The sequence below is a fragment of the Polistes dominula genome, unplaced genomic scaffold, assembly GCF_049000335.1.
Source record: "Polistes dominula isolate Pdom_NZ unplaced genomic scaffold, Pdom_raw_medaka contig_25, whole genome shotgun sequence".
NCBI lineage: Eukaryota > Metazoa > Arthropoda > Insecta > Hymenoptera > Vespidae > Polistes > Polistes dominula.
This window is the reverse complement of record NW_028301094.1, coordinates 252,551-272,790: the sequence shown is the minus strand read 5'-3', so window position 1 is coordinate 272,790 and position 20,240 is coordinate 252,551. Positions and strand designations below refer to the sequence as shown.

The 20,240-nt window shown below is 29.2% G+C and overlaps 5 protein-coding genes across 5 annotated transcripts; 4 read left to right on the top strand and 1 right to left on the bottom strand.

The window, feature by feature from the left end:
• Window positions 1-7: 7 nt before the first annotated feature.
• Window positions 8-6,767, top strand: LOC149031173 (dynein beta chain, ciliary-like). The gene is made up of 17 exons (XM_089176560.1): window positions 8-268; window positions 437-670; window positions 742-849; window positions 941-1,121; window positions 1,190-1,390; window positions 1,484-1,606; window positions 1,691-1,695; window positions 1,788-1,848; window positions 1,918-2,021; window positions 2,113-2,316; window positions 2,396-2,587; window positions 2,674-2,883; window positions 2,960-2,981; window positions 3,078-3,185; window positions 3,548-5,140; window positions 5,240-6,651; window positions 6,702-6,767. Exons 1-17 carry the CDS (start codon window positions 134-136, stop codon window positions 6,765-6,767), a joined length of 4,959 nt encoding a protein of 1,652 aa, XP_089032686.1. The 5' UTR covers window positions 8-133.
• Window positions 6,768-6,789: 22 nt separating this feature from the next.
• LOC149031172 (dynein axonemal heavy chain 17-like) lies at window positions 6,790-7,520 on the top strand. The gene is made up of 3 exons (XM_089176559.1): window positions 6,790-6,899; window positions 6,974-7,244; window positions 7,320-7,520. Exons 1-3 carry the CDS (start codon window positions 6,790-6,792, stop codon window positions 7,518-7,520), a joined length of 582 nt encoding a protein of 193 aa, XP_089032685.1.
• Window positions 7,521-7,671: 151 nt separating this feature from the next.
• On the top strand, window positions 7,672-9,267 carry LOC149031171 (dynein beta chain, ciliary-like). Its single transcript, XM_089176476.1, has 6 exons — window positions 7,672-8,006; window positions 8,100-8,215; window positions 8,322-8,533; window positions 8,615-8,818; window positions 8,904-8,975; window positions 9,036-9,267. Exons 1-6 carry the CDS (start codon window positions 7,706-7,708, stop codon window positions 9,253-9,255), a joined length of 1,125 nt encoding a protein of 374 aa, XP_089032602.1. The 5' UTR covers window positions 7,672-7,705; the 3' UTR covers window positions 9,256-9,267.
• Window positions 9,268-10,987: 1,720 nt separating this feature from the next.
• LOC107072272 (dynein beta chain, ciliary) lies at window positions 10,988-18,324 on the top strand. Its single transcript, XM_089176472.1, has 23 exons — window positions 10,988-11,102; window positions 11,179-11,340; window positions 11,404-11,640; window positions 11,734-12,207; window positions 12,293-12,419; window positions 12,505-12,638; window positions 13,010-13,247; window positions 13,331-13,518; window positions 13,596-13,765; window positions 13,824-14,044; window positions 14,113-14,389; window positions 14,460-14,735; window positions 14,835-15,240; window positions 15,322-15,638; window positions 15,745-15,877; window positions 15,953-16,234; window positions 16,310-16,516; window positions 16,592-16,925; window positions 17,019-17,194; window positions 17,276-17,386; window positions 17,458-17,631; window positions 17,777-17,925; window positions 17,989-18,324. Exons 1-23 carry the CDS (start codon window positions 11,034-11,036, stop codon window positions 18,281-18,283), a joined length of 5,157 nt encoding a protein of 1,718 aa, XP_089032598.1. The 5' UTR covers window positions 10,988-11,033; the 3' UTR covers window positions 18,284-18,324.
• LOC107072284 (NAD-dependent methylenetetrahydrofolate dehydrogenase) lies at window positions 18,291-20,006 on the bottom strand. The gene is made up of 4 exons (XM_015332071.2): window positions 19,872-20,006; window positions 19,239-19,423; window positions 18,795-19,163; window positions 18,291-18,713 (listed from the first exon to the last, which is right to left on the bottom strand). The coding sequence occupies exons 1-4, from the start codon at window positions 19,943-19,945 to the stop codon at window positions 18,358-18,360; spliced, it is 984 nt and encodes a 327-aa protein (XP_015187557.2). The 5' UTR covers window positions 19,946-20,006; the 3' UTR covers window positions 18,291-18,357.
• Window positions 20,007-20,240: the final 234 nt, after the last annotated feature.

Sequence of the window (20,240 nt, the reverse complement as noted above, 5' to 3'; positions counted from 1 at the left end):
TATCGAGTAGACTTTATTAGCGTTATTTATTGGTCAACTTCACATTTAACTTTTTTACAACTTCATAGTATTACTTAAGTTAAAAAATGAAAGTTAATTATATTTAAACAATATCTTGGTGATATTAACAAATATGAGTGGTAAAAAGGATGATTTGAAGAAGCAGGAGGAAGAAGAGTTATTTGATTTTTTATATAAATATTTAGTACTTTCAAGAAAAATCAAATACGAAGCATGGATGAAGTTATTAGGAAGCGAAGATCTTAAAGTTAAGTCATAATTAATTAAAAAATATGTAAAAGAATTACATATTAGAATAGAATAGAAACAATCTCTATGTATGTATCTATTATATACACATGCAAAAATATTCTCATTATAAATTATCCATGTATATTTGTATTAATTTCATTATTTGTGTGTTTCATTTATTTAGACTTTAATTTTGAAATTCTTCAATATACCATCTGAGATGATGTTAACGATACAACTTTTGCCAACTGGTGCTATTATACCATCTCTTGGAATTCAACTGAGCAGTCGAGTTAAATCTTCGTATTTTATTAAACGTGAACCTGTTAAAATTACTAAAGATAATTATAGAAAGATGATTATTCTTGGTGACATGGCACCAAAACCTATAGAAGAAGCAGCAACTTTGATAGAAGAAGTATTTATTTGTTAATAATAATTGTATCTTGTCTTATCCATATATTAATATATTTATTTATGTTTATATAGGTTTATTTACCAATTTTAACAAATCCAGCTAATCAGACAGGATGGCCTCTTGTTGCTAAAGAAGATGTGAAGAAACATATTTATGATCTTCGTAGTTTATTTCATCAAGTACATTGTATTCGTATAAATAATATTCATTTTCAAAAGAATTTGTAATATTGTAGTAATATTGTTGCTATCCATAATTATTGTCTTTTAGATAAAAGGAAAAATGTTTGGCGAAACAATATTGGCAATTCCAATTGATATAGAACAAATATTTGAAGAAGGATGGAAACAACAAGAAAGAGATGATTCACAATTTAATGTCAAGTTAAGAAGTAATATTGAAAGTATTATTAATAAGTGGACTTCACAAATCAACGAAATCCTTCATGATGAAAAAATATTTTTAAGTTCAGATTATCTGTTGCCTAACGATGGTACGCTTTAAAAAATCCTCATTCAAATTTCGAATATTTTCTTTTTAACAATGTTAATGTTTGTGAATTTTTAGAGTTGGAATTTTGGTCTAAAAGAATGAAAAATTTAGAATCCATCTATCAACAGATAAATGACCCACGAGTTAAAAGAATTGGTTCTATACTTGAATTAATAGAAAGTCCATATTACAATTATTTTAATAATATTTGTGAAAATGTTATCTCTGGTGAGTTCATTAAATGATGTATAGCAACTACAGTTAAAATGTTCTAAGATTGTATGTTCAATAAGACTTTTTTTTTTTTTCAATTTATTTCAGCTATAGTTGAAGCACGTGATATATGGGTGCATTTAAAACCACTTCAATATTATTTTGATAAAATACAGAGTACAGAATTTAATGATATTCAACCATTATTAAAGCCATTAATGCATTGTGTTTGTTTGTTATGGTCACATTCGAAATATTACTGCACTACTACACGTATTATTCGATTATTATCAATGATTTCTAATTTATTGATAGCTGAGGTATATGCTTTATTTTAATATTCATAAATTTGGACATTTAATTTAGGTATAATATAAAATGGTAAAGCAAATTTGTATTTATCTTCTTTTAGGCTGATAAATATTTGGATCAAAGTTCTTTATTTGAGGGTGACGTTGAAGACAATTTAAAACGTTTGGGACAAACAAAAATGATTATGATTTATTATCAAGATTTATTTCTAATCTTTCGTGATAAAATAGAAAATTATTTTAAACCACCAAATGAACCAGTCTTATGGAATTTTGACGATAAATTAATATTTTCAAGAGTGCGTAAATTTGATCAACGTTTAAATGAATTACAGGTAATTTATTGAATGATCACAAATACAAAATGTACTTTTTAAAACGCGCCTAAATATATAATATTATATTTAATGATACTTTTTATTGGAGGATTTCTTTGAGATAGTACAAGAATATCTGAAATTAGAAAGAGTAGAAATAGCTGGATTAAAAGGAAACCTATTATACAGTATGATATCTGAAATTTATGAAAATTTTGTTAAAATGTATCGTCAATTTGCTGATGTTCATTATAATGTTTTAATACCGGAAGATATGGGTTTTAATAATGATTGGTCTAAATTTAAAGCTAATGTAAATTTCTTGCTTATTTTTCAATTATTCACATTTTGACAAGTAATCAAATTCTTGCAACATTTTTCATACGTTTTAGATAGAAATTATGGATAGAAAATTGGTCAACATATTCAATGAAGCATTTATGGAGTGTTATGATGTAGAATCTATGTTCAGATTCATATGGATAATAGGAACTATCGCTAATCGGCCGATTTTAATGGAACAATTATGGCATAATTATAATAGATTAGTTGAAATAATAAATGATGAATATGACAATATTAAGGTATTATTTCAATCAATATTTAGTTAGTATTTTAGTTTTATAAATACTAAAATGTATATACTGTTTTATTTTATATTTCAATGTAGATCATAACAGATAATTACTTTAATATAACTACAGAATCAGAAAATAATATCGCTAATAAGAATTTACATTCCGTGTCAGAGTCTTTATCATTTTTAAATAATTTGAAACAACAAATAAATTATCCCATAGAATGTGCAGCATTAGTAGATCATCCATTAATAATGTCCAAGATAAACTTCGATATAAGGGAAAAATATAATGAACTTAAGGTATAATGACAACTGTTGTTAATAAGCTTAATAAAAACTCGATGTCCCGGCAATTAGGTTTTTTGTGTTTTTTAAGGTTCTCATAGATAATTTGGAGCGTGAAATCTTTCTAAAATGGACTAGCAAAATTCCAGAAAGATACGAAAAATATTTATTGAAACCTTTATTGAAAATTAGTAGCAAAAATTTATTAGAATTAAATTTTGATCCTGAATTGACGGCAGTAATACAAGAAATACGTGATATTGTTATAATGAAGAAATCAGATGTACCTGAAGAAGCTATCGAGCTGTATAATAGGAGTACATTCTTTTTTGAAACCACTTGCAATTTAAATTTAATTCTCAATTGGTACATACGTATACACATAAAACAAAACAAAACAAAACAAAAACAACAAAAGCGTATATTAAATTACATATTAAGATAATGTAATTTTATAATACTGTCCTTTTATTAAAGGTATAACTGGTTACAAAAAAATACTTCACCCGTTGAATATCAGTTGGTCAAGGATGAAGTAGAAGAAATAGAAAAATTAATAGAATTTGGTCAATTAAATTATAATTGGAATTCGATAGGTAATATATTGAGAGAGAGATTCGAGAGTCAACGTAAAAATCATCCCTCATAACTTAATATTACATTGAATTTATGATTATAGAAGTGCCAGAATACGTAGAACAATTATTAAATGTAACACGGAAATTGTATATTCGAATATTCAAAGTTCAGGAAAATATAAATGGTCTTTTAAAAATGATTTATTCTTGGGCATTGGTGCCAGTCCTTGAAAGGAAAGATTTAAAAGAAGACAATCTTTTAGCGATCGGAGAACGCGAAGAACAATTTGCTAAAAGATACGAAGAAATAGAACTCGTTGTTAAAGAGTTAAATCGTGTCTTGAAAGAAAATTATAATCTTTTATTCGATTTAATGCCCGAATCTACATACGAAGAAAATGAAACAGACTTCTTCAATGCAGATGAACAAGAAGATAGAGCGGAGAATTTACCAATTGAAGAACTTCCTGAAACCAGGAGAATGAATGCAGATGAAACTACAGATTTAACAGAAGAAGAAGAACTCATCGATGGTATGGAAGTTGAACAATCTGAAATTGAATTAGGTATTGAATTGACGGAAGAAGAAGCTGCATTACAAGCAGAACTTGAAGCTCAGCGTTTTATCAGATGGAAACCATATCTCTCATATATTGATAATTTAATATACGAAGGTTTGGTTCAAACAGTTTCTACAAGCTTATGTTATATTCTTGATGAAACTGATCCCGAGTGCACTGCTTGGCCACTATTTGAAATTCAACTATCTCTAGATAATTCCAATTTGATATTTCAACCCTCTATTGATATCGATGATCCTAATGGCTTTTACGCTTTTTATGAAGATCTTTTATTAGATATCATGAAAATGAGTACATTAATTAAACGTGTAGATCCTGATATTGCCGAAGAACGTCAGCACTATGGAATAGACATGACAGAAGAAGAAAATATAACTTTTATGTTAGAAGAAACATCCAATAGAATCAAATTGGGTTTGTTTCAAGCGGAAGAATATCTCCAAACGTTCAAACCTCTATCTTGGCTCTGGTTAGATGACAAAAAAGAATACTTGGATTTATTTTTACGCTTTGGACGTAAACTAAGCAAACAAGAAAAAGATATAGTCAGTCGATCACCAAACAATTTACCAGATACTTTAAAAGAAAGGACACCCAAGTTAGAGGATTACAAAAGAGAAATAGATTTCTTCATGGATCTTTATAAAGAGTGCGATAAAATAAATGACGAATGCGTTTTATTGTGTTGGCTTAGAATTGATTTAAAACCCTTTAAACAAAATCTTCTTAATCTCATTTGTAAATGGGCTAACGTGTTGAAAAATCATCTTATGGATGGAGTTACGGAAGATCTGAAAAATTTGTCGATATTTTTGAACGAAGCTAGCAACAAATTTGCTCAACCTGTTAAAGAAGATGATTACGGAGATTTATTAAAAACAATATATTTTCTTAAAGAGGTCAGAGATCGACAATTTGAAATTGACGATATGTTTGAGCCTATTAAAGAGACCATAGAACTTCTTAAAGAATATCAAGTTCAATTTGGTGAAGAAACGTTTGATTGGCTAGTCGAATTACCAGAATTATGGACAATGGTTAAAAAACAAGCTGCACAAATAAAACAAGTTGTTGGACCATTGATGTCTCATCAAATCAATTTATTGAATAAACGTTTAAATTATTACGACTTTAGAGAGAAAAAGTTTCTATCTGATTTTCATACAAATGAAGTATTTAATTTCGATTGTACAAATGTCTACGAAAAATTAGATAATATCAATGTAGAAATCAATAAATTTGAAGATGAATTGAATAATCTGAAAGACACAGCGAAAATTTTTGAATATCACGTAGAAGAATTTAAGCATATCGTTCAAGCTAGAAGAGAATTAAAACTTGTTAAAATGTTATGGGATTATATAAATATTATTCGAACAAGTTTAGATGAATGGAAAAAAACGATATGGAAAAAAATTGACGTGGAAGGAACGGATATTGAGTGTAAAAAATTTATTCGAGAGCTTAGACAAATGGATAAGGATACGAGAAATTGGAATTTATACATACAAATAGAAGGACAAGTGAAAAATATGATGTCATCGTTAAGAGCTGTATCGGAATTAAAGAATACTGCCATTAGAGACAGACATTGGTTACAATTAATGGCTGAAACTCAAGTAAGATTTACCATGGATGACAAAACAACATTAGAAGATTTGATTAAGTTGGAACTTCATAAGTACGAAGAAGAAGTTAAAGAGATTGTAGATAAAGCTGTTAAAGAAATGGCAATGGAAAAAATATTGAAAGAATTAAACAATACATGGGCTACCCTAGAATTTGATAAAGATTTACACGAACGAACTAAACTTTACGTATTAAGAATTGAGGAAGAGACAATAGATATACTAGAAGAAAATCAGGTTCAATTACAAAACATGTTGGGTTCTAAATATGTGGCTTACTTTCTTGACGAAGTTTTAGATTGGCAGTTAAAACTAAACAATGCAGATGCTGTGATAACCGCATGGTTTGATGTTCAACGTGCATGGATGAATTTAGAAAGTATTTTTATAGGCTCGGAAGACATTAGAAATCAGCTACCTGAAGAATCGAAACTTTTTGAGAAGATAGATAAAGATTTTAAAGATCTTTTAAAAGAAATGTTAAGTACATTGAACATTGTTAGAGCAACTAACAAACCTAAACTTCTTGAACGTTTAGAACAATTAGAAAAAGACTTAAATATTTGTGAAAATGCATTATTCCATTATCTTGAAACGAAAAGGCTTGCTTATCCTAGATTTTATTTTGTATCCTCTGCAGATCTTTTGGACATACTTAGCAATAGTAGCAATCCAGAATTAGTTTGTAAACATTTAGCAAAGTTATACGATTCCATTGCTTCACTTAAATGGAAAATAGAACAAGGCAAAACAACGAAAATGGCTAATGTCATGATAGCAAAGGATGGTGAAGAAATGCCTATACATGGAGATTGTGATTGTAGTGGAAAGGTTGAAATTTGGTTAAATCATGTTACGGATGCAATGAAAAGATCTGTCAGATATCATATACAGCAAGCTGTTATTTCTTACGACGAAAAGCCACGTGAACAATGGATTATGGATTATAAAGCACAACCATCGTTATGCGGTACTCAAATATGGTGGACTACTGAAGTAAATATGGCATTTGCTAGATTAGAAGAAGGATTTGAACATGCTCTTAGAGATTACTTGAAGAAACAAATAAATCAACTTCAAGTTTTGATTACAATTTTATGTGGAGAACTTAATGAAAGCGATCGACAGAAAATTATGACCATTTGTACGATAGATGTGCACGCTAGGGATGTCGTTGCCAAATTAATATCCATGAAAGCAGATAATGCATCCAATTTTCAATGGCAATCACAACTAAGACACAGGTACATTTCTTTTCGTACAAATAATTAAATATACTTTTACAGGTATTTAAAATAATATGAAATCTGCATTACAGATGGGATGATAGCAAAGAAGATTGTTATGCGAATATTTGTGACGCTTGTTTTTTATATGCATATGAATATTTGGGTAACGTACCACGATTGGTAATCACACCATTAACAGACAGATGTTACATAACTTTAACACAATCTTTACATTTAATAATGGGAGGAGCACCAGCTGGACCAGCTGGTACCGGGAAAACGGAAACGACTAAAGATTTAGGAAGAGCATTGGGTCAAATGGTTTATGTTTTTAACTGTTCAGAACAGATGGATTATAAGGTAACAACATAATATTGTGATTATAATTCTATTCATTTCTCTATGGAAGAATACAAAATTGTATATATTATATAGTCTTGTGGAAATATTTATAAAGGACTCTCACAAACGGGTGCATGGGGTTGCTTTGATGAATTTAATAGGATTTCCATCGAAGTTTTATCTGTGGTAGCAGTACAAGTTAAATGTGTGTTAGATGCCATTAAAGCTAAAAAACAAAATTTCTCTTCTTTGGAGAAGAATTGGTTCTTGTTAATTCGGTCGGAATGTTTATAACAATGAATCCTGGTTACGCTGGTAGAACAGAATTACCTGAAAATATAAAATCTTTGTTTCGGTAATTATTTTACGTAGATTGGATTTTATTTTTTATCACGTGTAAAATAAACAGAGAGAGAGAGAGAGAGAGAGAGAGAGAGAGAGAGAGAAAGAGTATATTTTTATTTTCTAGTCCTTGTGCTATGGTCGTGCCTGACTTTGAACTTATATGCGAAATTATGTTAGTAGCTGAAGGATTTCTAGATGCCCGTTTATTAGCTAGAAAATTCATAACGTTGTACACGTTGTGTCGAGAACTTTTATCCAAACAAGATCATTACGATTGGGGTTTAAGAGCTATTAAGTCTGTTCTAGTTGTAGCTGGTAAATTGAAACGCGATGATCGTTTGAGACCTGAAGATCAAGTATTAATGAGAGCACTCAGAGATTTTAATACACCAAAAGTAATAACTGATGATATCCCTGTGTTCATGGGTTTGATAAGTAAATATTACAAATTACGTAACAATCCTTTCATTAACTGAATTTGAATTTAAATATTAACAATAACATTGTAAAATGTTTCAAATTTTTCAGGTGACTTATTCCCAGCATTAGATGTACCACGATTACGAGATACGGATTTTGAACAAATAATAAGAGGTGCTGCAGTTGATTTGAAAATGCAACCAGAAGATGGATTTATATTAAAAGTAAATTACAATCGCAGGCATTTATAAGTGTTTTTTTTTTTTTTTTTTTTTTTTTTTTATGAATAAAACAAACATGTGATTTAAAAAATATTTCTTTTACTACTAGGTTGTACAATTAGAAGAACTTTTCAACGTTCGACATTCAGTTTTTATTGTAGGATTAGCTGGGACAGGTAAAACACAAGTATGGAAAACTTTATACAAAACTTATCATAATCAGAAACTTAAACCATATTACAATGATTTGAGTCCAAAAGCTGTAACTACCGATGAATTGTTTGGTACTATAAATCCATCAACTAGGGAATGGAAGGATGGGTTTGTTTAAAAATGTTTCTTTGCATTATTATTTGTGATTTATATTAGAGAATTATATTTGATGATATTAATATTATGTAGATTAATATCGATGATAATGAGAGAACAAGCAAATATGTCGGGTGATGGTCCTAAATGGATTGTATTTGATGGTGATATTGATCCCATGTGGATTGAATCATTGAATACTGTAATGGATGATAACAAAGTTTTAACATTAGCGAGTAATGAAAGGATTGCATTAACAAAACATATGCGTTTGTTATTTGAAGTATCACATTTAAGGTAATATTTAATGTCAATAAAATTAAATATACTATTATCAATTAATACAAATAAATAATCATATTATATGATTGTTTAATCGCAGAACTGCAACACCAGCTACTGTATCTAGGGCAGGTATCTTATATATAAATCCGCAAGATTTGGGTTGGAATCCGTAAGTAATTTTTCAATATATATATTAAAATATATATTAAATATTTATTATTGTTTTTAGATACGTTATGAGTTGGACAGATACAAGAGACAGTTCAGAACGAGCAAATTTAGCTATATTATTTGACAAATATGTTCCAATTTCATTAGAAACGTTGAAGTTGAAGTTTAAAAAAGTGACTCCTATACCAGACATATGCCATTTACAAATGCTTTGTAATTTACTTGATTGTTTCTTGGTGAAAGAAAATGTACCTCCAGAATGTCCTAGAGAATGGTAAAAAAAAAAACAACTTGGTATTTTTTTTTACAAATAATTATATGCTATTTTAATTCTCTTATCTTGTGTTTGCAATTTATAAAAAAGGTATGAGCTATATTTTGCGTTTGCTTGCATTTGGGCATTTGGATCGTCAATGTTTGAAGATCAATTGAAAGATTGGCGAGAAGAATTTAGTAAATGGTGGCAAAATGAATTTAAAGCTGTTACGTTTCCTTCAACTGGTACTGTCTTTCACTATTTCATAGATACAGAAACGAAAAGGTGGCTGCCATGGGAAAGTAAAGTAACATCCTTTGAATTGGATATGGATATTCCTATTCAAGTAGTGTATCAAATTTTAGAAATATCATTTACAATATATATATATATATATATATATAGACATGACATGATAAACATGCCATGTTACACAGGCATCTCTTGTATCTACGGGGGAAACTGTGCGTTTGCGTTTTTTTATGGATATATTAATGAAAAAAAAATTACCAGTTATGTTAGTTGGAAGTGCTGGATCTGGAAAGAGTATCATTGTTGCTGAAAAATTAGCAACATTGCCAGATAATTATAATATGGCAAATGTTTCTCTAAATTATTATACGACGTCTGGTAAGTTATGTTGCACAACAAAAGTTATCTTCCAAAATTTGAGCATGTAATATTCTGTAAATTTGATAAATATTTTGTTTAGAAATGTTACAAAGAATATTAGAGAAACATCTGGAAAAGAAGGCTGGACGAAATTATGGTCCACCTGGTACAAAACTTTTAGTTTATTTTATAGATGATATGAATATGCCAGAAATAGATACTTATGGAACTGTACAATCGCATTCACTGATTAGACAATACATGGATTATGGACATTGGTAAATTTATATCAAATTAATCATGGAAATTATTTGAATAGAGTATGTGGTATAATAATAATAATAATAATAATACATTTCTTTAGGTATGACAGAGAGAAATTAACATTGAAAGATATACACAATACTCAATATGTTTCGTGTATGAATCCAACAGTAGGGAGCTTCACGATAGATCCACGTTTGCAAAGACATTTTGCTGTATTTGCTGTTAGGTAAAATATAAATATACTTATTATTAATATTTATATATTAAATTTCCCATAAGCTTTTTCTATTGCATTAAATTGCTAATAGTTTTCCGCATCGTGATGCATTGGAAACAATATACAGTCAAATGCTTGAACAACATCTAACTAATCCACAAAATAAAATCAACGTGGCTGTTCAAAAAATGACAGAGCCAATAATTAATGCAGCATTGAGTCTTCACACTAAAGTAGCAACAACATTTTTACCAACTGCTATCAAATTTCATTATATATTTAATTTAAGGGATTTATCAAATATTTTTCAAGTAAATAAAAATCAACCAACCAACCAATCAATCAGAGTATCTTTTCATAATAAAATAAATTAATTTGTGTATTTTTCAGGGCATACTTTTCTCTACTGGCGATACAATTCCAATGCCAAATTATCTCGTAAGATTATTTGTTCATGAATCAATGCGAGTATATTCAGATAAATTAATTAATTTTGAAGACAAGAACACGTTTGAACAATTGTTGTTAGAAGTACTTCGTCAAAATATACCAGTAATTTAAATTTCATTTTCTTTTCTTTACTAATCTTTAACATATGCTCTTATTTAATTGAAAATCATATTTAGGAATTTAATGACAAGATAGTACTTGCTAAACCTATAATATACTGTCATTTTGCTGAAGGAATTGGGGAGTCTAAATATATGCCAATCAGAGATTGGAATCACTTAATTAAATTACTCGATGATGCATTATTGAGTTATAATGAATTGGTAATGGAATAATTTATTAATTAAATATAATTTTGTTGTTATTGAGTATATATATATATATATATTTGCATAACAGATATCGGCAATGAACTTGGTGTTATTTGACGATGCAATGTATCATGTATGTCGTATCAATAGAATATTAGAATCACAAAGAGGAAATGGATTATTGGTTGGTGTAGGAGGTAGTGGAAAACAATCTTTATCACGTTTATCTGCATTTATATCAGCATTAGAGGTACGTTTTAAATTAATAATAATAATACAATGTGAACAATGCTAATTTTATTCTCAAACGTAGGTATTTCAAATACAATTAACAAAAGATTATTCTCTAATTGATTTAAAATCTGACTTAGCTGCACTTTACTTAAAAGCTGGTCTTAAAAGTATAGGCATTGCTTTTTTAATGACCGATTCGCAAATTGCTCAAGAAAAATTTCTCGTCGTTATAAATGATATGTTAGCATCTGGAGAAATTTTAGAATTGTTTCCAGACGATGAAATGGATAATATCATTAATGCCGTACGAAATGAGGTATCGTTTAAATAGATCATCATTTTTCACTTTTTTTATATATATATATATATATTATAAGATTAATTGTTAATGTTTTGTTCGTGTACTTAGGTAAGGCAAACAGGACAAGTTGATTCCAAAGAGAATTGTTGGAAATTTTTCATAGATCGTGTTCGTAAATTTTTAAAATGTTTACTTTGCTTTTCACCGGTCGGTGCAACTTTAAGAAATAGAGTTAGACAATTTCCAGCTATTGTTAATTGCACGTCAATTAATTGGTTTCAAGACTGGCCTCAAGAAGCACTGCAATCTGTTTCTGCCAGATTTTTACAGGAGCTTAATGAATTACCCCAAGAATATAAAAGGTCTGCTTCCTTATTTATGTCTTTTGTACATACGATTGTTAATGAAACATCGAAATTGTATCTACAAAATGAGAAAAGGTATAATTATACAACGCCCAAATCATTTTTGGAACAAATTTCTTTATATTCGAAATTATTGAGAGAAAAAACATTTGAAGTTCAAAATATGATTACACGACTTCAAAATGGTTTGGAAAAGTTGGACAGCTGTGCGGAAGAAGTAATTTTATTCAATTGAAAATATCAGTAAAAGAATATTCTTTCAATTGTTTTTATACGATTCTTATATATTTATCATCCCTTAGGTAGATAAACTAAAAGCTGTGCTTGCAGTACAAGAAATAGATTTAATAAAGAAGAATGAAATAGCTGATCAAATTTTACAAGAAGTACAAGCGGAGAACACTAAAGCTGAAGTTGAGAAAGCTTTTGGTGAGAGACAAATTCAAATTATATTCACGTTAATATTTCATTAAATATTAATATAAATCGTAAATATATATTTTTGTATTTGTAGTGTCTGAAGAGGAAATCAAAGTGGCTGAAATAAAAGAGACAGTAGCTGAAAGACAAAGATATTGCGATGAAGATTTAGCCAAAGCAGAACCTGCTGTGAAACAAGCTGAAGCAGCATTAGATACTTTGAATAAGGTAAATATATTAATATATATATTGCGCCTATTCGTATGCAACACTCCATCCACAGTTTGAAAATGTTGCTTGCGAGCGCCATCTCGCGAGACGGAATTTTTTTCTGCCCGAAAGATAGGCAACCCGTAATACATGAGTGTATAAACAGTTTGGGCTTCAAAAAAATTCCGTCCCGCGAGATGACGCTCGCAAGCAACATTTTCAAACTGTGTATGGAGGGTTGCATTCCTACAGGCGCGCATTTTTATAATTATTAAATAAATAATTACAAAACAAATAAAAATAATATTATCATAATATTATATAATAAATTATCCACATATTACAATGATATTTTTAATAAAAAAAAATAAAACGACAATTAATTTCAGAGTAACTTGACAGAGTTGAAATCTTTTGGTGCACCACCTGAAGCAGTTACAAAAGTTGCACAAGCAGTATTAGTTTTATTTGCACCGAGAGGTCAAATACCTAAAGATAGAAGTTGGAAAGCATGTAAAGCAATGATGGGATCTGTAGATGCATTTCTTACAGCACTGCATAATTATGATAAAGAAAATATTCATCCTGAAATTGTTAGAGCTATTCAACCTTATATCACTGACCGAGGTATAGAACAATAATCAACTATAAATTTATAATTAATATTTAGACATGTAAATTATTCTTTTTCTTTTTTCTATAACGTATAGAATTTGAACCAGAACTCATTTATTCGAAATCTCAAGCAGCTGCAGGCTTATGCAGTTGGGTAAAAAATATAATGGTGTTTCATTACATCAATGAAACTGTAAAACCTCTGAGAGCTGCTCTTGCTCAAGCTAATGCCGAACTCAAAGCTGCAATGGATAGATTACATTATTTAAGAAGTCGTTTGAATGTAAGTTATTAAGAGACAGAAAAAAAGCAAGCAAATGTTATTTAATATCATTATATGATAATTGTATATAAATTTAGGAACTTCAAAAAGTATTGGATGTTCTTAGTGAAAAAATGGAAATAGCATTGGCAGAAAAACAAAAGTGTCAAGACGAAGCAGATGCAACAGCTTTAACTATAGATCTTGCTAATAGATTAGTTAATGGTTTAGCTTCGGAAAAGATACGTTGGACTGAAACTTTAGAAATGTGAGTAATATACTATTGTACATATTACCATGAAATCATTTCTTCAATCATTATAAAGGTTGAAAAGATCAGGAATTACTGTGCCCGGTGATGTCCTACTTGTAACAGCATTTATTTCATATATGGGTGGTTTTACGAGAAAATACAGATTAGATTTACTCAATATACATTGGCTACCTTACTTTGATAAATTAGAAATCAGTATTCCACGAACACCTGATTTAGATTTATTATCATTAATAACAGATGATACTCAAATTGCTCAATGGAACAATGAAGGTATTTCTGTGCATATATAATAACAATTTTTCTTCATGATTAATGTATTATATAAATATTTTAAATAGGATTACCTGCTGACAAAATGTCAGCAGAAAATGCGACAATACTTACAAATTCAAGTAGATGGCCATTAATGATTGATCCACAATTACAAGGAATCAAATGGATTAAGAATAAATATGGTGACGAGCTCAAAGTATTGCGATTAAGTCAACGCAATTATTTGGATGTGATTGAATTTGCTATTAGTAATGGACAAGTTGTTTTATTAGAAAATATTATGGAAACAGTTGATGCAGTATTGGATCCAGTTCTAGCTCGAGTTCTTATTAGAAAAGGACGGTATGCAAAAACCTCCCCTCCCATATTTACCGTAGTTTAAAATTCCATAGCAAAAGATTTTCTCTTTCAGGGCTTTAAAAATAGGAGATAAAGAAGTGGATTATGATCCAAATTTCAGACTTATATTGCAAACCAAATTGGCAAATCCACATTATAAACCAGAAATGCAAGCACAAACTACGATTATTAATTTTACTGTTACAAGAGATGGCTTGGAGGAACAATTATTAGGTGAAGTAGTCAAAGCTGAACGTCCAGATTTAGAAAGTACAAAAAGCGAACTTACTACTCAACAAAATACATTTAAAATTACATTGAAAGCATTGGAGGATGATTTGTTACATAGGTAAAGATTTTATTTACGTGTGTGTGTATGTGCATGTTTTTTTTTTTTTTTTTTTTTTTTTTCAAAGAAATATTTATATTTCATTTATTATTTAATCAGATTATCTTCAGCTGGGCCTGACATTTTAAGTGACATCACTCTTGTTGTAAATCTTGAAACGACTAAAAGAACAGCTGCTGAAATTGAAATTAAGGCAGCTGAAGCTAAAGAAACTGCCATTAAAATAGATATGGCAAGAGAATTATATCGTCCAGTTGCTGCCAGAGCTAGTCTTTTATATTTCATTTTAAATGAGCTTTATAAAATCAATATGTTGTATCAATTTTCCCTAAAAGCATTTAGTATAGTATTTGAAAATGCTATTAAGTTTGCAGAATTAGCTGACAGCGTCGAAAAACGTGTTTCCTATTTAATACAGAGTATAACGTATTTAGTATATGTGTATACTAGTAGAGGATTATTTGAAAGTGATAAAATTATATTTCTTTTTCAAATGACAATACAAGTGAGTAAACATAATCGTAATTTATATATAACTAAACTCTATCAATTTATCTTAATTATCATGATTTTTCTTAAATAATAGATTTTATTGCATATGAAAGAAATATCATTAGTGGAAGTAGATTTTATTTTACGATTTCCTTATGTTCCCTATCTTCGAAGTCGTGTTGACTTTTTGGATAACAAGAATTGGGGTGGTATAGTATATTTAAGTGGAATGGACGCATTTCAACATTTAGATCGAGATATGGAAGGAGCATCTAAACGATGGAAGAAAATTGTTGAATCAGAAACACCAGAAAAAGAACGTTTTCCACAGGAATGGAAAAATGTAACAGCATTACAGAGATTATGTATGATCAGATGTATGAGATTGGATCGTATGACTTATGCTGTACGGTAAACGATTATGTCTTTAATATATACACATATCTTTTATGCAACAAAGTTCTAAAAAACTAAATCACATTTGACAACTTTTATTTTTATTTATCTTTTATATCAGTTTATTCGTAGAAGAAAAATTAGGCCCAAAATTTGTTCAATTCAGAGCTTTACCTTTTGAAAAATCATACGAGGAAACAAGTTCAATAACACCAGTGTTTTTCATCCTTTCTCCTGGTGTAGATCCATTAAAAGTATGATGTAATATGTTTTATTCAATATAAACAATATTTATATCCTAACAATAAGAAACAAATTAATGTTCATAGGATGTGGAAAACCTAGGACAAAAATTAGGATTTACAATGGATGGTCAAAATTTCCATAATGTATCATTAGGTCAAGGACAAGAACCTATCGCTGAAAAAGCTATGAATATTGCAGCAGCCGAGGGACACTGGGTCATATTACAAAACATTCATCTTGTACAAAGTTGGTTACCAAAATTAGAAAGAAAAATAGAACAACTTACAGAAAATCCTCATGATAATTATCGTCTATATATGAGTGCTGAACCTGCTCCTGATCCTTCTCAATCAATTATACCACAAGTGATTTATCAAGTTGACAAATATTTATTTTATATCAATGATATGTTTGTTAATACATTTGGATTTTCTGTTCAGGGTATATTAGAATCAGCTATTAAGATTACAAATGAGCCTCCAACAGGAATGCATGCTAATATACATAAAGCATTAGATAATTTTTCACAAGAAACATTGGACTCGTGTACTAAAGAAACAGAATTTAAAGCTATCTTATTTGCTTTATGTTACTATCATGCTGTTATTAACGAACGTAGAAAATTTGGCGCACAAGGATGGAATAAAGTATATTTAATAAATATATTTTTCACATTTTTTCTTTTTCTTCATTGTTCTATTGACGTTATTTTATTATTTCAGTCTTACCCATTCAGTGTCGGTGATTTGACTATTAGCGTTTCAGTATTATTAAATTATTTAGAAAATAATGTTAAAGTACCATGGGAAGATCTTAGATATTTATTTGGTGAAATAATGTATGGTGGACATATTACTGATGACTGGGACAGAAGATTATGTAAAACATATCTTATAGAATATTTACAACCTGAACTCATTGAAGGGGAGTTGTATTTAACACCAGGATTTTTAGTACCGCCTAATAGTGATTACATGGCATATCATCAATATATTGATGATTATTTACCCGCTGAAAGTCCTATTTTATATGGACTTCATCCAAATGCTGAAATAGGTATATTTGTATATATTCATTACTAAATATTATAATATATCAAATTTATAAAATGAGAATATACTAAAAAATAATACTTCAAATCTTTCGTAGGATTTTTAACAGCAACTGCAGAAAATCTTTTTAGAACTCTTATAGAAATGCAACCAAGAGATGTTATTGAAACCACTGAAGGAGGTTTTTCAATGGAAGATAAAGTGAAATATACTATAGAGGATTTATTGGATAGACTTCCTGAAGAATTTAATATACCAGAATTAATGGACAGGGTGAATAGGAAAATTAATCATTTAATTATATTTTATATTTCAATATTAAGAATTATTTTCAAATAGACATTTATCTTCCAGGTTGAAGAACCTACACCATATGTCATTGTTTCTTTTCAAGAATGTGAACGAATGAATATATTGTGTAATGAATTAAAAAGATCTCTTGGAGAATTAACACTTGGATTAAAGGTATTTATCAAAATTGAATTAAAAGTATTAATTTCAATCATTTTCTCTTTCATTTCATTTCATTATTACAGGGTGAACTTACAATTAGCTCTGATATGGAAGTCTTACAAGATCATATATTTATTAATTCTGTTCCACCATTATGGAATAGATTAGCTTATCCTTCAAATCTTAGTTTAAGCAGCTGGTTTACCGATATGTTAAACAGAGTTGGAGAACTTGCTAGTTGGACGTCGGATTTTAATGTACAACATTTATCTTATATTTTTTTTTTTATCAGGGTTGCATCAGAGTTGCATTGTACATTCAGTACTTTTTCTTCTGCTGCTTCTTACTGTATTTTATGATTGTTTCAGTTCTACATATTAATATTGAAATATTTTCTAATAGCTTCCTTCATCAGTTTGGCTAGGAGGATTTTTTAATCCTCAATCATTTCTTACTGCAATCATGCAACAAACTGCACGTAAAAATGAATGGCCTTTGGATAAAATGTGTTTACATTGTGAAGTAACTACAAAACAAAAAGAGGAAGTCACGTAAGAAAATCACATTTATATTATTGCTGCTGTGTATATATTTGATTGAATTGTTTTCCATAGCGCACCACCACGTGAAGGTTCTTACATTAATAGTTTATACATGGAAGGTGCTCGTTGGGATATTGAAACAGGTGTAATCACGGATGCACGTTTAAAAGAATTGTTTCCTTTAATGCCTGTAGTATACATTAGAGCAATAACACAAGATAAGCAAGATCTTAAAAATATGTATGAATGTCCAGTTTACAAAACAAGAAGTCGTGGACCAACTTACGTTTGGACGTTCAATTTAAGAACTCGTGACAAAGCAAATAAGTGGATTCTTGCTGGTGTTGCAATTGTACTTCAAATTTGAACGTATATTTTGTATTTTTTTTTTAAATACTTTCATGTGTACATAGAATGACTTTATTATAAAATGTTCAGCTACTATAATTTCTTTTCTGAATTTTGTTTAGCCACTGTAAATGTGTTTTTTAACAACATCGTAACTGTCATAGGACCCACACCACCTGGTACAGGTGTTATATATCCTGCAACCTTTTTCACTTGTTCATAATCCACATCTCCAACAAGGATGTTTTTATTACTACTTTTGTCTTTGATTCTATTAATTCCAACATCAATTACACATGCTCCAGGTTTGATCATGTCTCTTGTAACTAAACCAGGAATACCAGCTGCTACTACTACTAAATCAGCAAGTCTTGTCATTTGTTTTAATTGTTCAGGAGGAGTATTGATGTGACAAATTGTTGTTGTCATGTCTAATCCACCCGTTTCTCCTATGAAAATTACATTTCAAACTGCAGCTCTATGAACTTGATAGAAAAACAATAATTTAATGTTAATTTAGATATTAATACCTGCACCATCTGCATGTAGTAACAGAGCTATTGGTAAACCAACGTGTTTAGATCTTCCTATCACAACTGCGTGCTTTCCAAAGGTTTCAACATTTGATCTTACTATTAACTCTCTTACACCCAATGCAGTTGCCGGTATAATACCTTTATTATCCAATGTCAAATTTCCTATATTTTCTAAGTGAAAACCATCAACATCTTTTCTGGATGATATTGCTTGACACACTTCTTTCTCATTGAGACCCTTTGGCAATGGTAATTGCACAATAATCCCATCTACCGATGGATCTTCATTCAAGTTATTTATATTTTCCAGTAACGTTTTTTGAGTTATGCTTTCATCCAGATTAATTGTGTAATTTTCAATACCTAAACAATTAATTGATAAGTAACTAATCATCATTAGCATTAAATTTGTATATATTTTTTAACAACATGTATTACCTACGAAATTTGCAGATTCTATTTTTCTTTTAACATAAGCTTGGCTGGCAGGATTCTTTCCTACAAGAATAGCCACTAATTTTGGTTTCTTGTTGCCTACACTTACCCAAGCATTGATGTCTTTTTTTAATTCCTCCTTAATTTCATTTGAAATTTTATTTCCATCTATTATAATCGCATCGTATCTACAAAATCATAATTACACTTTAAATTTGTTCGTGGATTCTACATATAATTAAATCAGAAGTCAACAAGTATTGTCATTGTTTTTAATTTCAACAAAGGATTAACTAATTCTAGTTTATAACCTCTAAACGAATATTTAAAAATAATATTACCTTTATTTTAGTACACAAAATATATATGTAGAAAGACAAAGCATTTTTTAAATGAAACTTTGCACTCTAAACAAAATACAAACTCTAAGAGAATTCATTTTTTATGTAGAAAAAACTTGTTCAATTTTCACATTAAATTATTCTTTGTTTTAATACGTACTTCTGTTTTAATTATCGTTCACATTATTTAATAACAATCCTTAAGGATAAATTACATTTAAAATCTAATATAAAAAGTTTCTATAATTTATAATAATAAAATTACAATGTATATTCTTGAAACATAATTACTTACAATAAATTCGAAGTGTGCAATTGTTTATTAAATAATGTAGACTTGTTAAAGAATAATTTTCTTAAAGAAAACATTTTCTTGGAAAATAAAAGAAAAACAAATATTGACGATGGAATTATAAAACCGCGGCGATGATTATGTGTAATTGCAATGTGTCTAAAAAAAACAACCGGGAACAACTGTGATTTTATAAACGATTTATTATTATCACATTTTCGTAATAATTCGATAATAATCTTTATCAAAACATCTTCACCTGAGATATGATTGTGAACATATTTGAAAAATATTGTGACAGTATTGATAAATCTAGTATAACAGGTGAGAGGTGGTGGTGGTGGTGGTAGTAGTGGTGTGGTAGTAGTGAAA